Below are 20,055 nucleotides of genomic sequence, written 5' to 3' on the forward strand. Positions count from 1 at the left end.
ATCCGTAGGAGAACAAGGGTGGAGCATCCCTAAACATTTCTAACTAGTGTTGCTTCAGCTCAGCAGGTATTAAAAAGTGAAAGCTGTCCGAACAGTAAACTCCTTTAAGGATAAAGAACTGAGCTGGACCATGTTCTAGCCACATTCTGGCTCGCTCTTCATGACTTGAGAAGATGCTCTTGATCCCGAGAGTGGCAGTGGAGTGCAAAAGTCAGAAACAGTTGTGAGCACCTTAGATTGTGATAAAAGAAGAAATGCTTAGGAGATTAAACATACAACTAAGTTACAACTAAGTCACCCAGCTGCCCTGAAGAGTTTTCTCTGCTTGTTGGGAAGGCTAGCCTGGGGACATCCATGAGAAGGCATGTGTGCTCCATGGTTTTCTGACTGTCCTCCAGGAGGATGGAAAAGGATCTTGTTTTCTTTGTTTTTAGGGGTCCTTGTTTGCTGCTTTGGGTATGTGTACTGAGCAGAGATCTGGTTAGGTCATGTAAACAAAGGGGAGGACAGTGTTTGGAAGCAGGCTCTGGGGTAGGTTAATCATAATTCAGATAAGCTTCTCAGCCATAGGGATTGGAACTCAGACTTCTGGAGCCTCAGTGATAACTGGGTTGACTTGGAATAGGAAAGGTAGGGGCCAAAGGTAGGGGCCAGCTGTTCTGGACACTCTCTCCACCCACAGTCTCCTGTTAGGCTTAAGCAGCCCTTTCCCAACTCGAACAGGTTTATCCATCTCCTGGACCTCTACCTTTCCTTCTGCTTTTTCTACGATGTCTCTCCTGTCTCTCCTATCCCTCACAAATTCAGGGGATGCTATCCAGTGCCTTCCCCGAGCTAGAGAAGATGTGGCCGAGGGCTCTCCCAGTGCTACTCTTCTGGTATCAAATCCAACAGGTGCCAGTTTGTTTAGAGCTGGGGCAACTTCCTGTGATCTGGGCTGTCCCATGTATGTATCACTCCTTTTAAGCTTTTCAAGCAATGCCAAGTAACGCTGAGTCTCCGCTGTGTATTCTTCTAATGCTGATTCCACAGAGGTTCTAAGTGGGGCGGAGTCACTGTCGCTGGAGTCTGTGAACTCTCCAAAGTAGGATTCCTTCAAGTGACACAAAGCACACTGTCATACAGATGCTCAGTAGACCTACCCTGTCATGACAACTAAACACATTAAGAAGAGTGGGTGTGACCTCATTCTGTGGTGACCCCCAACCATGAAATTATTTTCATTGCTATTTCATTAACTGTAATCTTGCTGCTATTAGGAAGTCATGTAAATATCTGTGTTTTCCAATGGTCTTAGGTGACCCCCACCCTCACCCCCGTGAAAGGGCTGTTCAACTGCCCCAAAAGAGTTGGGCACAGGTTGAGAACCACTGTTCTAAGGAAAGGACTCAGAAGACTCAGCCCGTTTGTTATTAAAGGCATTTAGGGCTTTTCTCTATTCGCGTGTGCCTTTGTTCCCGAGTGCTATGAGATGGGTACAACAGTAGCAGAGCGTCCCTCAGTTCCATGAGTACACCACCAGGTGACCTTGCAGCACCACCCAGGACTGAGGGACTGGACAAAGTCCATGGGTGTGAGGTGGGGTAGGGGACACGGCAGGAGTGCCTGCAGAGGACACCCACAGCAGCAGGGGAGGACGCGCTTTCACAGGGCCGGAAACAGCTACAGAAGCTCTGACTCAAGCTGAGAGGCCAGGATGTGAAGAAGGGCGGATGGGAAGCCTAGGATAGTACAGTGAGGGGGTAAAGTGCCTGCGACTCATTAAATACACAGATTCCAAAGTACCAATCGAGGCAGAAAATATCCAAACACAAAGGGCTTGAGGTGAAGCCTGGATTAAAATAAATATAACCTATAGTAATTAAATTTCAATGTGAAACAATTTGGAGGCCAAAGAAGCTAAGTTCCTAAATTAAGCCCTCACTTACCGTAAAATCTTTAACCCAGGGTGGCAGCATTATGAAGTTGAAAACCACTGCCCTAGAAGAAAAAGCAAGCAAACCTATGGCCAGTCTTCAGTTTTTAGCCAAAGCATCGCCTGGCTTTTGTTGACAATGAGCTGATGTGCGTGTGATTGTAGTGGGAAGGTCGGGTGCTGCTTCCTGAGTAGACAAGGAGTCCAGGCCCCACAGAACTGTGACTGACCTCGGTGCTTTGCCGTTCCCAGGGAAGGTGAAAGTTCTCCTGAAAGAACTGTGGCTCTGTGTGAACACGGCTCCCAGGCTGTCCGGGGAGAGTGGCAGGCGCGTCCCAGGTGAGAGATCCCACACTGGCTCCTCACAATGAGCGTGACAGCGTTTGCCATGGGCTGCACCGCGGCCTCCGGTGTGTAGCCAAGAGTGGGTACTGAAACTGTGTGAAGTAGTGTGACTCTAATCCCAGCAGATTGCAGATTCAGTCTGCTTTCCATAGCAGCTCTCAGAGAGCACTGGGAGGGGAGGCTTAGGCGTCTTTGGCCTTGTGTGTGGAAGACCAAGGAGTCCTCCTGTGCTACCAATAGCTTCTTTGAAGTTACTTTTATTTTCACAAAAGAATGTTAAACAGTGGGAAAACTCTCTTAGAGCTCTTTCCCAACCCTGTTAACTATGGGGTTCATGGAAATTGCACATTTTCTCACTTATACAGGATCCAGTCTCAGACTCCATTTCCCAATTCTGCTCAGGACTCTGTGCTGGAGACTGGTAACAGGATATATGTTACACTGTGACCCACTAAGGGTCGAATCCATGGTAGATCTTCCTTGCTTCCAATTTTCCCAGTGAAGTTTTTTTTTTTAAATCTCATTCCTTCTACATTTAGTTACTGGAATTCTTGCATAAAAAAGGCTGCCCCTTTCCACTAATGACTTTCTGGTCTGTTTCAAATCAGTGTAGCTCAACTGCTTCCCAGTGCATTGTAGTCCCATGCTCCTCTCTCTTCACACTTCCCAGTGCATTGCAGTCCATGCTCCTCTCTCTTCACACTTCCCAGTGCATTGCAGTCCCATGCTCCTCTCTCTTTACACTTCCCAGTGCATTGCAGTCCCATGCTCCTCTCTCTTCACACTTCCCAGTGCATTGCAGTCCCATGCTCCTCTCTGACACTTCCCAGTGCATTGCAGTCCCATGCTCCTCCCTCTTCACACTTCCCAGTGCATTGCAGTCCCATGCTCCTCCCTCTTCACACTTCCCAGTGCATTGCAGTCCCATGCTCCTCTCTGACACTTCCCAGTGCATTGCAGTCCCATGCTCCTCCCTCTTCACACTTCCCAGTGCATTGCAGTCCCATGCTCCTCCCTCTTCACACTTCCCAGTGCATTGCAGTCCCATGCTCCTCTCTCTTTACACTTCCCAGTGCATTGCAGTCCCATGTTCCTCTCTGACACTTCCAAGTGCATTGCAGTCTCACACTGGAAGCTGCTCCAGAGCAGGTCCTATGTGCCTCAGACATACTTGTCCTGCTTAGATCACTCCTCTGTTCCAGTCTCACCTTGAGTTTCTGTACCACTAACATAATCCCACTTCCCTGAAGAGGTCTGGCTCTTGTGTAAACACTTTCACAGCTTAAATGCAACAGATGGTGGTTGCCATGATGCCATGGGATCCATATTTCTTGGCTGAATAATCATTATCAGCTGAAGTTCATGAAACTCAAAACCCCCTCTCCCCAAAAAACTGTATGGTTGCCTCTTTGTCACACTGTGGTGGCAGTATTTGAGGGAGCTAGTAGGTGGCAGAGAAAGAGATCGGTGCATACAAGCTGACACAGTTTCATCTTCCAAAAGGAATCTCGAGCCAACCAATGCCAAACCTACCCATAGGCATTCTGTCCAAGGGGCATGAGACTGTTGTTGACCAGAAAGCATCTCCCAGTGTGTGGTAAGGCAGTAAGGCCTCTGTCCCTGCCTCTGTGCTTCAAGCTGGATTGTGGTGCCTCAGTGGATCCCTCTCCATCCACATCCCTGTCCCAGTCCATGAGATAATGTTACAAGTTGACTGGTGACATTTTTAAAGCTTTCTACTTATTTCAGCTTAACTTTGCTAACAGTTTGATCTGCTATCAGGATGCAGTTTGTAAGGTTTTTTTTGGCATTAAATATGTGATGCCTGCTTCTCTCCTGCTCAGAAAACCCTGCCAAAGAAAACAGTGTATCCAGAACTCCTGGGGAAGATGAGTTGCTCCCGGTGCAAGGCAGTCCTGCCAGGACCTCTGATATGCGTTCTTTCTTCACCAAGTTGTCTATGGAGATGGAGGGTGACCTGACTTCCTCTGAAAGTGTAGAAGAAGAGCAGCCCAGTGGAACGAGCCCTAGCACTGAGCATGCTCTTCATGAAGAGAGTCATCCTGAAGTCTCGGGGCAGAGGAGGCCTGGTGATGGCAACAGTGACCTCGGCAGGACCAACATCTGTGACCATGGACACTTTTTTGACGATGATCTGCAAGCTGCAATTGACTTCTTCAAACTTCCCCCTCCTCTTCTGTCTCCAGTGCCCTCGCCCCCTCCGATGACATCACCACACCTCTCTTCCTCCCTGGCACCTGTGAGTTGGCTTACTGAATTTAATTCCATGTGGATATGTTTGTACTATGCCCAAGGTATTTCAAAGGTATTAGTGTACTTAGGCAAAACTGTTCATTTTAGCCAGTTTTACTCTGAAGTAACGTCAGAAAATAAAAGGCTGTGCCATGACCCTTTGCATCAGCGTATGTGGTGTGACTTTCTTTACTGTGTACTATGGTTGCATTTTAGTATGTAGAAGATAGTGTGTATTTGTATTACTAGTGTTTAGTACATGATAGACGTGGAGAAAATGAAGTATATTCTTGCAGACATGGACTGTTTCCAGAGACAGAAAATCTCCATGTCTAATATTCCTGACCCTTTGCCCAGGAGAGTCTCAGCTTTGCGTATATCTTCAAACATTTAAAACCTGGGTGATAGGTAGACTGGGACTCAGGAGAGCATTGGTTATAGGAAAGCAGTAAGAGTGGGATCCAGCTTCATTAAAGATTGGGTAGAACAAGCGCCATACCAGAGCCTGCTCCACTCTTCACAGGTATAGTTTTGAGAATTTCTTCAAGAAGTACCCACTCTTTTAAATGTGTTTAGTTGTTGTGACAGGGTAGGTCTGCTGAGCGTCTGTATGACAGTGTGCTTTGTGTCACTTGAAGGAATCCTACTTTGGAGAATTCACAGACTCCAGCGACAGTGACTCCGTCCCACTTAGAACCTCTGTGGAATCAGCATTAGAAGAATACACAGCGGAGACTCAGCGTTACTTGGCATTGCTTGAAAAGCTTAAAAGGAGTGATACATACATGGGACAGCCCAGATCACAGGAAGTTGCCCCAGCTCTAAACAAACTGGCACCTGTTGGATTTGATACCAGAAGAGTAGCACTGGGAGAGCCCTCGGCCACATCTTCTCTAGCTCGGGGAAGGCACTGGATAGCATCCCCTGAATTTGTGAGGGATAGGAGAGACATCGTAGAAGAGGCAGAAGGAAAGGTAGAGGCCCGGGAGATGGATAAACCTGTTCGAGTTGGGAAAGGGCTGCTTAAGCATAACAGGAGACTGTGGGTGGAGAGGGCGTCCAGAGGCTCATCAAGAAAGAAGGTAGCCAGAGCTGGGGAATCAGAGGTTGGTTCTTCTCCCTTTGGCAAGAGGACATTCAATGAACTCGGAGGATCTGAAGGAAAAACCCTGTCATCAAAAGCATTCTGCTCACCCCGGTCAGAATTTACTAAATGGACACTCACCAGTGAATTTGCTTCCAAGTCACACCACGTGTTGGGCTCTGGCCGTTTTCAGAGAAAGGAAAAAGATGCGCAGGAGTCTCCTCTGGAATCGGGTGTTGGTGCAGCTGCAGCGGGGCGTGACCATTCAGCCAGTCCTCCTTCCGCTTCTACCTCTGCACCAGGGGCCCTCTACAGTAACCATAAGGCAGGTGCCCCAGACCTGCATCGTTCCAAACAAAAGTCACCAACTAGAACTTCAAACACATTTCTTCTGTGGTCTGAGCCAGCAGCACGTTTTCCAAAAGAAAATGACCCAGAAAACAGCTTGTCTGCCTTGAGCCCCAAGTCAAAATTAGGAGCATCTACATTTAGTGATCTGAAGAACAGGGGCCCGGAACCTTTAAACATTTTTAAAAGCACAGGGAAGGCACACTCAGTTCCCCAGTCAGTATTTCAAAAGCCAATGAGAGGTGGGCAGTGTGGAGGTCGAGGCCGGATTACACTGCCTAAGTCCGACTGGACTTCCTTAGCACATTCCCAGGCTGGCTTCACCAGGAGGAGCCTCAGGTCTGCTGACAGCTCGTCATGGCACCGTAGTGACGTACTAAGGAGAGGTGGCCAGGGCAACCCAGGAGCTACCTCAGAACACCAGCAAAAGACCAGGCTTCAGCCAGAGAAGGCAGGGTCAGCCTCACAGAACAGCAGATGGACAGCTGTGCTTGGACCTCCTGGAGAAAGTACCATCCCTCTGGAATTCAAAGCAGCTGCTGCTTTGCTGCCAAACCAAGTGTCAGTCATAACAAAGCAGGCAAGACCCGAGAAGATGCAGAGTAGTAACCTGGAACGCTGGCAGCCACGTGGGAGCGCACTGACTCCTTCTACAGACAGTGATGAGGAGACAAATCCATCGTTATCAGAGTGTGATGGAGATGAGGATCCCATAGCACAGGGCACTGAGGAGATAGCTGATGAGGAAAGCCCTTCTCCAGAAGTATCTCTAAGTGACTCCATGCCAGCAGAGAATTTTGGTTCTTCTACAGATAAGTTACTTTTTTCCTCTGAAGATAGCCTCATCCAGAGCCAGTGTGTCATGAAAGATCTCCTGCAGAAGCTCAGGAAGTCTCCCCACACTACACAGTCAGGTGCCAGTAGTCTGGAGGCTGAGAAGCTGCTTCCAGCTGAGGTAACATCCAGAGACTGTTCTGCTGGACAGATGCCCTGTGGAGCTCATCACCAGGCAAACACTGAGGCCCCTGTAATTGCAAGAGATTCTCGTAGTATTCCACAGAATGCCAGTACACCTCCCACAGTGCCAAGCAGGCCTCTCCTCAGAACCCAGGTCCCCACTAGCCCTGTCTGTCCTTCAGGTCTTGGGAGTGCAGATGAGGAAACACAGAGTACCTCCCAAAGTAGGCCGCTTCTCAGAACCCGGGTCCCCACCAGCCCTGTCTGTCCTTCAGGTCTTGGGAGTGCAGATGAGGAAACATGGAGTACCTCCCAAAGCAGGCCGCTTCTCAGAACCCGGGTCCCCACCAGCCCTGTCTGTCCTTCAGGTCTTGGAAGTGCAGATGAGGAAACACAGAGTACCTCCCAAAGCAGGCCTCTCCTCAGAACCCGGGTCCCCACCAGCCCTGTCTGTCCTTCAGGTCTTGGGAGTGCAGATGAGGAAACACGGAGTACCTCCCAAAGTAGTCTTCCTGGGGCTTCCTGCTGCTACACCGGCGTCAGGGAGCAGCGAGAGGACACTGAGGGAGAGGACGAGGCCTTCAGCTATAGTGAGGGAGAGCAGGAGGCTGAAGCTGTGACGGGGCGCCAACCGCAGGATGCAGCGGGAGACTCACAGAGACATTTGGGAGACCCAGAGGCCAGGGTGGATGTGGCTGGTCGTGCCTCAGATGTAGGTGATCTGACCTCAGCACTGCAGGAATGTAACTTAAGCACCTTTCTTTACATAGACAAGCTTTCTACATCAGAGGTTGTTATGTTTCTTGAAAGTTGTCAGTTAAGGGATTATAGTTCAAGGGCCTCTGTTTCAGAATGTTCTAGCAGAGGAACCCTAAATAATGAAATGAACAAAGAGTTCAAGCAGGGCGAAGTCTTCAGAGAGAACCATGGGAAGAGGTTCAGTGAAGAAATGCTCAGAGCCTCCTCGGAAGAGCGGGTCGAGTCAGAGGGAGACAACTGCCATGTCAGGAATTCAAGCCAGCATGCTCAGGGTCCGCTGGAAATGCCATCTGATATTCTCCCCAAGGCCACAGAAGAACTCCATGCAAGCCGTGGGGACTGCAGTGAGACAGATGCTGAGCATGTGTTGCTCTTAAGTACTCATCACAGCCAGGCAGCTGAAGATCGGGTAGAAAACACTCGCCCTGAGGAGACATCCAGCTCCGTGTCCCACACTGCAGAGTTGCCTGAACCAGCCGCTGTGGATGCTGGAGGCAGCTCCCCCCTAAGTGGCAGGTCTGACCCTGAGCACATTCCGAGCAGATCTGAGGATGAGACCAATTATGAGGGGTGCCCCAGCACTGGGGAGGAGGGCCTGGCAGAGCCTGGGGAGCTTCTGGCCCTGAGCTCTGACTCTCTACCTCCACCAAGGACAGAGCAGAGCTCAGACTGTGTGACAGAGACAGCATTTCGCTATCAAATCTCTGCAGTGACCTCAGAAGTTATAAGTGTACTTATAAATAAGGATCAGGACCTCGTGATTGAGAAGGGGGACAACTGGACTATCATCAGTGGCGTCGCCATCTCCCCTGGTATGGAACAAGTCGTTTTGTGTGACACTCTCGAAGCTTTTGCTCCTCAGGACCTGGGAGGCCTAGACAGTGACTATGTGGAGAAGTCCCCTGAAGCCAGTCCTGCCAGCCCTCTGCCTCAAGGGTCTCCGTGTGGTGGCGGTTTCTCTGCTGCCCGGGAGGATGTTTCCAGCAGTGGCCAGAATGCCAACTTTGATAAGAGTCGTCTTCGGAACAGACCTGTGAAGCCTAGCATCTGGATTCGTTCTCAGATATATGACCAGACGCTTGAGACCGAGAAAGTTGCATCTGATCACACATATTATAACTGGAAATTAGAACCACTTGGTAAGAATAGGACTCGATCAAAGATTTCCAGCAAAGATCAATCAAGCAAACTGGCAAAGACCCCGGGACTCACCAGAGGGGAAGTGCATCTGAATGAAGTCCCTCAGCCAGTATTAGGGGAAAGAACAAACACAAAAATGTCAGGAAGCCAAGTTCAGTCCACCATGGCAGGTGCAGATATGTCCACCCCTGCCAACTCTTCCCCTGATACTCTGAGCAAGATCCGGCAAGAAGTGGGGCCTCCATTGCCTCCTTTGCTCCCCCCACTGATAGCCACCCCTCCAAGGACATCACGGCCACTGTCTCCTCTGATACCAAGTTCTAGTCCGTCCTCACTAGCCTCACCTGCTGGCCGTGTTTCCCCCTTGCGTGAAATTGCAGGGCCTCCTGTGCTGTCTCCGTGGCCTGAGGAGCTCCAGCAGCCTTCCCCACTGGATGCCTCCCCATCCCCATCTGCTGCAGCAGCCAGCGGAAGGGTAGTGTCTTCTCCTTTGCAGTTCTGTGCTGCTACGCCAAAGCATGCGCTGCCCGTGCCTGGCCGACTCCCATCCTGTGCGCCTGGCCATGCTGCTGTGAGTGGGCCACAGGAAAACTCCGTTAAGATCCTTGACACGATGTACCCAGAGTTATCTGCCAGGGCCCGGACCCTCAGCCTCCTCAAAGGGAACATGCAGCTGTCCCGAGGCTGCTCTGTGGATGGGAAGGTGTTGCCCGGTCGCGTCAGTGCCCTGCTGGGACTCAAAGCCATCACCTCCACGTCCACTGCGTTTGTCCTGACGGGGGGCAGCTCTGGTGGTGACAGTAGCCAAGGTAAGTCACAAGACTTGGATGCACGGCAGGATGCAGGTAGGAAAAGAACATTGGCAGCATCCATGCTAAGAAGTGCTAAAAGACTGCGGCTGGAGAGAGAGTCCCCGGAGCCAAGCACCAGCCAGGTCACTGCAGAAGGCGTCCCCGAGGATCCCCCCGGAGGCACCGCACCGGCCGAGCTTGTCCCAGCTGAGGAAGAGCACACGGCTGCCCTGGTCTGCAGTCCAGCATCACAGCTGCGTGTCAACCCACGGGAGATGGCAGAGTCCTATAATACGGCCATCACTCGGGCTCTGAGGAAGATCGCTGAGTCCTCCTTTGACCTGCTGCCTGTCATTCGCAGTCACGTGTACGTGGGAAATATCTCCAGAAAGCCTGTCATGAGAGATCAAGAGAAGGAAGTTGTTTATGAATTTAGCACCACAAACAAGGTATGTGGCGGCCTTTCTCTTTGGGTGTTTAAGCAGGAGTGTCTGGCAGGGACTGGCTAGTGCAGGTGACGCTGAAGGTTACCTCTCTCAACGTTAAGGCCTCCTTATCTCTCCCCTACATCTATAGCTTAGAAATACAAGAAGACAGTGAGTCTTAACACATACAGCTAGGGAAAAATCTGTCAGAACAAAAATCTTCCATTTCCAGATGGGGCTGGCGTTTCAGGCATGGAGTATCCTCCCTTCCTGAGCGAGCCACATCAGCATCACCTGCAGTCTTTCCTCTCGTACAGTGGCAGCATTGTGGAGGCCAGTGTGCGTTTCCTGAGGACTTCTTAGCAGACCTCAGGAGCATCCCTCAGCTCCTTGTCCGGGTGACTCCAGTGCCTGCTGGATCACTCTTCAGTGGCCACTGTCACATGCAGGTGCCCTCATGCACTAAATACATTGTTTTTGATTGCTACTGTTCAGAAAGCCTAAGAGCTCAGGTGTCTTTGAGAGACTGTCTTCTGTGTGAATGGCTATCAGATTTTTAATGACAATTCTCTTTCAAGGGAAGGAAAAATAGCACCTAATCTCATAAAATCTAAATAATGGAATAAATGAAAATGGGGTAGAATTAGCCCACATGGATTCTTACCAAAGAAACAGTAAATTATAATTTGAGTGACAGCCATGTCGTCATAGGCAAGGGGGTGTATTTATAGATTTGCTGTGGTGTCTGTAACTTGACTGATCCCAAGAGGTCAGTCACAGGGAATTCTCACCTCTGGCCATCCCCTTGGCTACTGTGCTCAGTCATAGGGAGTTCTCTCACCGCTGGCTATACCCTTGGCTACTGTACTAGACAAGTTGTTATCAGTTATTGTGGCTTCCCTTTTGGTCTTATGTAAGCTTTATTTGTCTGATAGATACCTAATTAGGATTGGTTCTTGCATCACTAACCATAATTCTTTTATCTTTTTCCCAATCTAGCATTTAGGAGAATACTTACTTCGCTCTATTCTCTCAGAGCTAAAGGTTCAGAAGACATCTCTTGACCACAGTTACATCCATGCACTGTGCAGAGTATATGTGGGCATTTGTCGGCAGCTTGGAGACTTGGAAAGAGCTCGCTTGTTCTGTTACAGCCTTCTGAAAGAAGGTGTGTGCGGCTTGCAGCACGTGTATTGAACACCTGCTGTTACACTTTCACCTTACACCTGCTCCTGTCTTTTCAGCTGCTTGTATCTTTAAAAATAATGGTTTTCATCTCAGAGTGTGAGGCTAGGCTGGTCTGGAAATACTGTCTCAAAAAAGTTTTGGTGCATTGGAGGGCTTAAGTGACTCTAATATACTGGACCATGCTAGTTCTCAACTGAGTGTACTTAGACTTACTACACTGGCACATGTACTTCTGTTTGTATGTAGGTTGTCTCTCGTGGTCCACTGTATATTCACTTTATTCCTGTGTTGCACAATAATGAGAATCCTTGTACAATGACTGTCCATAGTGCTGTGTCCTGGCTAAAGGACAGTAACTGTGAGAGGGATTTGCAGCCTCGTGAAAAGAAGAACCTTAGTGATGGAGAGCAGGTGGAGGAGCAGTCCTGTCCTCACTTAACTCCCCTTCGCTGCAGCCTCCTTGTCTCCTCTGTGGATCCACATTAGGAGTCCTTTGTGACAGCAGACCATCAGTACTCATCAACAAGGAAAGATAGGAACACAGCGTAGTCTTGTACCAGGAAGTCGATGTCAATGTGCCCACGTTGTTTCTGTTCACTGGTTTGTTCAGAATCCTTCATGGGGGGCATGCCATGTGGCCATCAAGTGGCTGACGTCCGTGATAGCACAGGAACACAAAGCAGCTGAGAGGAGGGCTGTGTGGCTCAGCAAGTCAGTCCCATGGGTTTCTTGTTCTTTGTCACAGGTTCATTCAGACCACCGGCTTTGTTCTTACAAATGTCTGTCCGTCAGCATTCACTCTGATTTCTCAGGTGTCCTTAACCTCTTGTCCCATATTCTCCTGTTGTCTGTGGCACTTACCTTCCTTCCCTCTGTAGGATACAGGTCTCTCTTCCATTAGATTGTATAGTCTAAGAGGACAGATTCTTCCCACCCCAGAACAGTCCTCAGTTTACAGCCGTTAGGCATTTGTTGAGTAACTGGATTGTACGTTAGAAGGTGGATTTGGTAGTCTGGGGCAGGACTCAGGAAAGCGTCCCCTGTCTAGTGAAGAATGTGGGTCTGACCTAGGAGGGGGCATGTGGAAGGTAAGAACAGCTGTACAAAGCAACACATCAAAGTAGTGCATCAAGTTTATGCTCTACTCACAGTAATCATAGACAAGGTAGAAGAAAACTTTATTCAGACAAACAGGACAGAGCTCCTCCCATTAACTGCACTGGACAACTGGTGGTGTTTGCAAAATTATGACACTCACTACATAGTAAGAAGTACCACTTCTAGGTCCTTATTCAACAGGCGTGGAGACGTCCTTACACAGACAGTTAATCATAGTAGCCTGTAGTTGGAAACACATGTCTGTCCTTAGTGAACGGACAGGACAGCACACTGTTAACTATTGAGTAACTGAGGACTGCATAGTTGTGCAAATGAACAGACTCCTCATGCCTGCAGCATCACAGATAGAACGTGGAAGCTAGGCTGAGTGTCAGAGAGAGAGCACACAGTCATGAAAGCAGCATGTCTATCTGATTTGTAGTGATAGTAAACAGATTGAGGGTTCTCCCTCTGGGAAGGAGATATTCTTTATATATGTTACTGTTTGTCAGGTTTATTTAAAAAGAGAGAAGCCTGGAGACTGGAAGAATTTGCAGCAAAATAATTACATACATATAAAAAAACTGTTCCATGTTAGAAACTTTGTTATATTTTAAACCTTGTACAAAAATATAAAATGTAGTATAGCCGGGCGGTGGTGGCGCACACCTTTAATCCCAGCACTCAGGAGGCAGAGGCAGGCAGATCTCTGTGAATTCGAGGCCAGCCTGGTCTACAAAGTGAGTTCCAGGAAAGGCGCAAAGCTGCACAGAGAAACCCTGTCTCGAAAAACCAAAAAAAAAAAAAAAATGTAGTGTGAAAAGTATTGGCCAGGAGGAAGAGATCCATCAAAGGAGAGAGATGTTAAAACATCTTACCTCTGAATGTCTTCAGGGTCAGAATTTTCCCATTTGATACACAATATTACAAGACAATTTGTTTCCACACAGCCGTTAGCCATTTGTTTAGGTTAAAGTCTAACAGTGTGCCAGGCCAGACGTGGCAGCTCATGTTTATAATCCCAGCACTTGGGAGATTGACCAGTCTGAACTTCAGAATGAGACCCGTCTCAAAACAGAAGAGAACCTAAAGAAGTACCCAAGACGGAGACATTGGAGACCGGAGCCCCCTCGCCGTCTACTTAAGCCTATAGCTCTGGGTGCCTTGTGGGGCACTTGGGAAGTAAAAGTCCATGCCTACTTTTTAAATCAGTTTCCTAGGTGAGACATAAAGGCTCTTTTTACCCCTCTTTCTTACAGATTTTCCAGAATCTGAGAAGTTGACTCTGTTCATTGCCAACATGTGGCGTGAAGTGTTTCTCTCCCAGTCAGCTGTTAGTGAGGCCATGCAGCTGGTCGCCCGGCAGCGGGCCAGAGGAGAGGTGCTGAACTGCCTGAGGGCATTCCTCAGCTGGGAAAAGGTGCAGTTTGCTTTTTATTCTTTTCTGTCATACTTGGAGAATGAACATAAATGTTACTGTGCAGGCTTGTGTTGCCTTTTGTTCAGGTTCTTCAGCATTTTAAAGATACTTAATGTTTGTGTGTCCTGTCCGTACATATGTTCTCAGTGTGTGTGTGGATGTCAGATCAACCACAGAACCCTGTTCTCTCTTCCACTGTGTTGGCTCTGGAAATCAGCCTGAGTTCCTGAGGCTCCGTGACAAGTGCCTACCTGCTGAGCCATCCCACCAGCTTGTTCTTGGGCATTTTAGAGATATGATTCTTCACAGTAGATCCTTTAAAACATCGTCTTAGTCTAATTTTAAGCAGTTTATTCATTAAATATCCATGACATCCCAGGAAAAATTCCAGACCTCCAAAATGTATGAAGTTAACACTAATTTATGACTGAAATCCATGGGTCTGTGATCTGCTGAGACAGGACTGTAAGGTACTTGATTCTGCAAAAAGTACTTAGGTAAAAGATTGCTAGCCTCAGCTTCCTCCTGTTAGGAGTTTCTGTGAATCTCACCATCTTCATCATTATTTCCAGTTGATGGGACTTGATTTTATTCTAAATACTTTCTTTTTACATTAACCTTTTATTGTATTTTTTTCTTTAATTACTGGTTTATTAAAGTAATCTTCAGATTGACACTTGCTTAGTCATAGATCTCATCTAGTGAGAATCTAGTGGACAATAATAAACTATGAAAATAGATGCTGAAGTTGGTGTAGGGTTTATTTTTATCTTGTTCTTTTCTGGTTTTTATGAGCATGCAATACTTCAATGTTTTAGAAAATTCCCTATAGTTTATATGCATACCATTGTACTTTCCTATTATTCTTTGAGCTAATCTGTATGAGGCTTTATATTTATGAAAGGAAGGGAACACAAGTTTGTAACCACCACTTTAGCAAACAGCAAGGCACAACCCTGGTCTGTGTGGCTCATGCCTTTAATCCCAGCACTCAGGAGGCAGAGGCAGGTGAATCTCTTTAAGTTCAAGGACAGCCTGGTCCATGTAACAGTTCTAGGAAAGCCAGGCTACATAGAGAGACCTTGTCTCAAGACGAACAAAACATACACATATGCACACACTGTTGCTAAAGTTTCCCTGCCTGGCCCACAGTCAGGGCAAATCTCTCTCACCTGCCAGTCCCACAGCCATCAGACCCAACCAAGTAAACACAGAGACTTATATTGGTTACAAACTGTATGGCCGTGGCAGGCTTCTTGCTAACTGTTCTTACAGCTTAAATTAGTCCATTTCCATTAATCTATACCTTGCCACATGGCTCGTGGCTTACCGGCATCTTCACATGCTGTTTCTCATCATGGCGGCTGGCAGTGTCTCTCTGACTCAGCCTTCCACTTCCCAGCTTTATTCTCCTCCTTGTCCCGCCTACACTTCCTGCCTAGCCAATGGCCAATCAGTGTTTTATTTATTGACTAATTAGCAACACATTTGCCATACAGAACATCCCACAGCAACACACAGCTTTTAAGTTGGTGTCATGGACTCTACTAAGTTATTTGGTCCTGAGTGGAGAGGGCACAGCACTTGCCCGGCCTGCACAATGTCTTAAGTTCCATCTCAGCATCAAATAACTAAATAAAAAGGGGGGCAGGGATAAAAAGAAAAGGAGAGAAATGAAAGTTCCAGATGCAACCAGAAGATACCACACTCATCCCCTCTGCCCTCGTCCTGAAGCAGTGCACCTTATATAAGATGCACGTGACTAGAAGTGTTTGAGATTCAGAATTGTTTTTTCCCCCGAGTTTGAAATCCTTGCGTGGATTTTATACATTGAATGTTCCTGATCTGTAACTCTGTAATGCTCTGAGTGTAAGTCTTTTTGAGGACTCTGAACTTCCATGTAAGATAACCCTGTCAGAGCTGCACAGTCTGAGCTGCCACACCAGGAAGGATTTCTCCAGCCTGTCATGGCCAAGCTACCTCCATGTTCATTCCATGGAGTTGACAAAACCCACAGAAAGCTTCTGTGTGGAAAAATAGTGACTTGGTATAAGGTAGTACATGGTTTTAAGGCTTAAAGTTCAACCAATTTTTAAAGCTTTTAGCTTTGTGATTCTTGTTTTATTCATAAATCAGGTAATAGTTTAAAAAGTACGAGTGACCATACTTTGACCATTGATTAGTGTGGTGTTAAGGCACATCCAACAGATTACATCTCCTAAACAAACAGTCTTTATAAACGTGAATCATTTAGTTATCAATATTTTAAGTAATCATAAATGATGTATTCCTCAGAAGCCTCATACTGGACCTTCAGCTCTAACAAGTAGAATCTTGTTAAGCCTTTAACCTCTGAATGTTAAAAGTCAAATTGATCTTACCGTCACTGGTAGGATCAGAATCCATCCCTGGTGCATGAGCGGGCTTTTTGGAGCCCACTACCTATGGTGGGACACCTTGTGTAGCCTTGAGGCAGGGGGAAGGGCTTGGACTTGCCTCTACTGGATGTGTCTCCCCATGGGAGACCCCTGCCTTCTTGTGGGGGACAGTGGGAGGTGGGTTGGGAGAGGGAGGCTGGGGGGCAGGAGGCAGGAAGAGGGGGATCTTTGATTGGTGTGTCTTATGAATGAAAAAAAATTCTTGATTAAGAAAAAGTCAAGTTGAGAATATGGAATATGAATTGCATTGAATGTTTGTTTTCATAATGGAGTCTGTCTTCTAGACATTATAATTCATCATGCCGTTACCAGATACTTTAACCATAACTACAACCTAGACTGAGAATCCCAGCATTTTCCATAATCAGTACTGCTACACACTCTTAGCACAGATCAATGTGACTAGATGTATCTGAATTTGTTTCTGCATCTTCTCCAGACTTCTCCAGGAAAATGTACTCTTGGAAACCTGAGAAGTGTCAGTAGCTCAAACAGTTATCCAAGCTCAGGCTTTGTTCTGTGTTGATCTGAACCTGTGTTTGCCCCCAGGACTGTCTTGCAGTACTGGTGGGATGCTGAGCAGTTCAGCCTTGTTGAGGGTTGCATGGTTCGCAGAGTTCCCTGCAGTCCCACCCCGGCCCTTTTAGGGAAAGGAAACTTTTCACAACAAAAGACATGTGAATGTTCAGAGAAACAAACTAGGTACAATCTGGTATGCTCTTTGTGGAGAGACATGATGCCCTCAGTCAGTGGTGTGTCCATGTGACTTATTACTCAGTGGGAAGAGGAGTCCTTGAGCTGCTCACACAGGTGAGAACACAGAGCCGAGAATGTTGTCCTCAAAAGTGAAGGAAGCTGGCTGTCATCATCCAGTAGCTGTGGAAAGGACAGATTGATCAACCTTCGCAGAAGGCAGCAGGATTTATGGCATTTGAAGTGCTAGTCTGCATGTTATACCCTTAGTTTCCTGGTTGTGCTGACTGCAGTCTGTGCTTCTGTCTGGACTGCAGCTCAGCTCTCTGACTGCTGGGGATGGTGGCCCCAGCGGCTCTGGTTGTGACTACTAGTTTCTAGTTCAAACTCAGTCTGCTTCAGTTACCCTTAGGGTCAATGGCAGTTTGCCAGATGCTTGTTACAGTCTCAGATTGCTAACATCCTAAGATGTTGCTTTTTAATATGTTTATTTTTGTTTGCCAGAATGCTCCTATAGATGTTGGAATCGTGGTTTCTAAGCTGCTTTTGACCATACAGCTATGCCCCAAAACAGAATTTCAGTCCAGTGAAGAATTTGGTGAAGACTTAAGTACAAACATTTGGGAATACATATTTGCCATTGATCTCCTCTGCTGCCACCAGAGGTGGATTTGGACACATGATAACATCATAAGGTGAGCAGCTTTGCTGATTTAAAGTAAAGCTGGGTTAAGGGAAGATAACGTGTTAATGCTGGAGTGTGACTTAGTTGTGTTTCTTTCTTACACAAGGCACTTGAAATACAAATAACTTTGCTTTGTATAAGAGTTAACAAAAATACCCCTAAAATATCTGAGTAACCATTAAATCCCCCTGTTTTGTTTCTTGTATATTGCTAGTACTTTTCAGTACTCCAGTAATGTCTCTCCAGAAGTGACTGGAGCACGAGGGCCTATGTCTCCTCACCTCTCCGGAATGGCACGGACACAGGCACCTCAGAGACACAAGTTAAGGAGGTGCCACACTTGGCACCTTCTTGTACCGACAGGCTAGAAAACAAACGGGAGGAACAGTATTGCGCAGATTCCGAGTCAGCCGCTCCTCTCTAGGAGAGGGTGGACCCTGGCTCCCAGACAGCCCCTGAATCTAGTTTGCTGAGCTCTCTCTGCTTGTCTGTTTCTGGATCTCACCATGCTCTATCTCTTGAGAGAGGAGAAAATTGTCCCCCAAATTTAAAAAAAAAAATGTGTTTGAACTCCGGCTGAGAAAGCCTGTAACAGAGGATATGGTGTTAAACCACTCACCACACAGTTGGTGACTTGTGTCTTTGAAATACTTGGTTTCTGTGAGAGTCACCTTTGCAAGGAGCTGTCTGTGCAGGAGAATCTCGTTTTCACTGTCCTGATCCAGGAAAGACAGACATGAGTCTTACAGTGAGAACTGACACATTTCCACTTTTAGAGTGATCACTACGTCAAGGTGATTGTCTGTGAGGAGGTCCGTGTGTTTACATAGAGAAACATGTTACAGCCAGTCCTACATAAGGAAATGACAGAGTTCTGCCTCGTGCCTGTCTGAGGATGCATGAGCCCAGGTGGAATGCTTAGATGAGCTCAGGGAGGCGGGCCATTCTTTCCCAGGAACAGAGGAGGGACCCGAGCTGGCACCTGTCAGAATGCTCTGTCCTTGTCCTCTCAGTGTCTGCAGATCCTGTTCTTCCTGCTTCTTACTGTGTTCTCTTGCTCTGTCATCTGGAAACAGAAAGGGGTTGGGGGCTGGAAAGAAAAGCCAGAATTACAGGAACAGTCCTGTGGCATTGTCTGGTACTCTCTGCACAGTGACCAGCATGTATCTATCTTGTCATGTTGTTTTCTAGTAAGGAGCTGTGGCCTGTAATGGACAAGTGGATCAAGTACAGGAAAGGACATTCGAACATTGCATACACCCCTGATGTCATCGTAGCGTCTGTACTGAGACTGATCGGTAAGTGTGTGTGATTGTTGTCGCCCTTGTGCTTAGGATCTTGGTGGGGACTAAGTATACGAACACACAGTGTCTGTTCACACTGTCGAGTATACGATCACACAGTGTCTGTTCACACTGTCGGACTGGTGTGGACTAAGAGTATACGAACATACAGTGTCTGTTCACACTGTTGGACTGGTGTGGACTAAGTATACGAACATACAGTGTGTTCACACTGTCGGACTGGTGTGGACTAAGAGTATACGAACATACAGTGTCTGTTCACACTGTCGGACTGGTGTGGACTAAGTATACGAACACACAGTGTCTGTTCACACTGTCGGACTGGTGTGGACTAAGTATACGAACATACAGTGTCTGTTCACACTGTCAGACTGGTGGGGACTAAGAGTATACGAACATACAGTGTCTGTTCACACTGTCGGACTGGTGGGGACTAAGAGTATACGAACATACAGTGTCTGTTCACACTGTCAGTAGTGAGGTTTGTGCCTCACTGCTCTCCTTACTTTTTCTCTTGTTACACCGAATCCTTTAGCCATCTCTGTCAGACTAAGATGCTCCATATAATTCTAGAGGTGATGTGAACACATACACAGAGGTTTATAAATTGCTACCAAGTGTATTGTGGTCTTGTTCAGTGTCTAAATATCATCATGGACCTGCAAGATGACGTAGTGTGCAAAGGCACTAGCTGCTAAGCTTGAGGGCTTCCATTCAGTCCTCAGGGGCCACAAACTTGGATCCCTTCCTATAAGCTATCCCAATTAGATGTCTAACAAGAGTCACTTCAGATTATTGTAGAAACTAAAGTCACTGTTTGAGAATGCTCTGAGACCCAGACTCCTCACTGTAAAATCTAGAGCAGGTCCTTAGATTCCTCCCTGGAACCTCAAGGTTTTAGTTTTACTTATTTGCTCCTCTTTGCTTGACCTGTGGCAACCTGCTGTCCACTCCTTCCGGATCATCAGTAATGCTTTCTGTCCATCAACAACCCTCATCCTTTGTTTGACCTGTAGGTGTCCTCCTTTCTGAGGGACACAAACCAAAGCCACCCTGGTCTGTTCAAAGAACTCTTTGGCTAATTAAACTTCAAAGGCAATACTGTTGAAAATAATGTTACCATTTGAGAATGTGCTATGTGAATAAACCTTATAAGTACATAGTGAGAAATACAATGTCCCTGCTGATTGTCACTGTCTACAAATGTGTGTC

At 47.2% G+C, this 20,055-nt stretch overlaps 1 protein-coding gene across 1 annotated transcript in view; it reads left to right on the forward strand.

Annotated features, from left to right (window-relative positions):
* Positions 1-20,055, forward strand: part of Ice1 (interactor of little elongation complex ELL subunit 1) — a 54,231-nt gene that overhangs the window by 26,234 nt on the left and 7,942 nt on the right. Inside the window, exons 11-17 of the mRNA XM_052742926.1 lie at positions 2,168-2,254; positions 4,105-4,520; positions 5,152-10,041; positions 11,017-11,185; positions 13,563-13,723; positions 17,359-17,549; positions 18,731-18,837. Coding sequence (XP_052598886.1) covers positions 2,168-2,254; positions 4,105-4,520; positions 5,152-10,041; positions 11,017-11,185; positions 13,563-13,723; positions 17,359-17,549; positions 18,731-18,837 — 6,021 coding nt within the window. The remainder of the gene's footprint in view (positions 1-2,167; positions 2,255-4,104; positions 4,521-5,151; positions 10,042-11,016; positions 11,186-13,562; positions 13,724-17,358; positions 17,550-18,730; positions 18,838-20,055) is intronic.

This window comes from Peromyscus californicus, unplaced genomic scaffold (genome assembly GCF_007827085.1).
Source record: "Peromyscus californicus insignis strain IS unplaced genomic scaffold, ASM782708v3 Scaffold_18__1_contigs__length_77618521, whole genome shotgun sequence".
Taxonomy (NCBI): domain Eukaryota; kingdom Metazoa; phylum Chordata; class Mammalia; order Rodentia; family Cricetidae; genus Peromyscus; species Peromyscus californicus.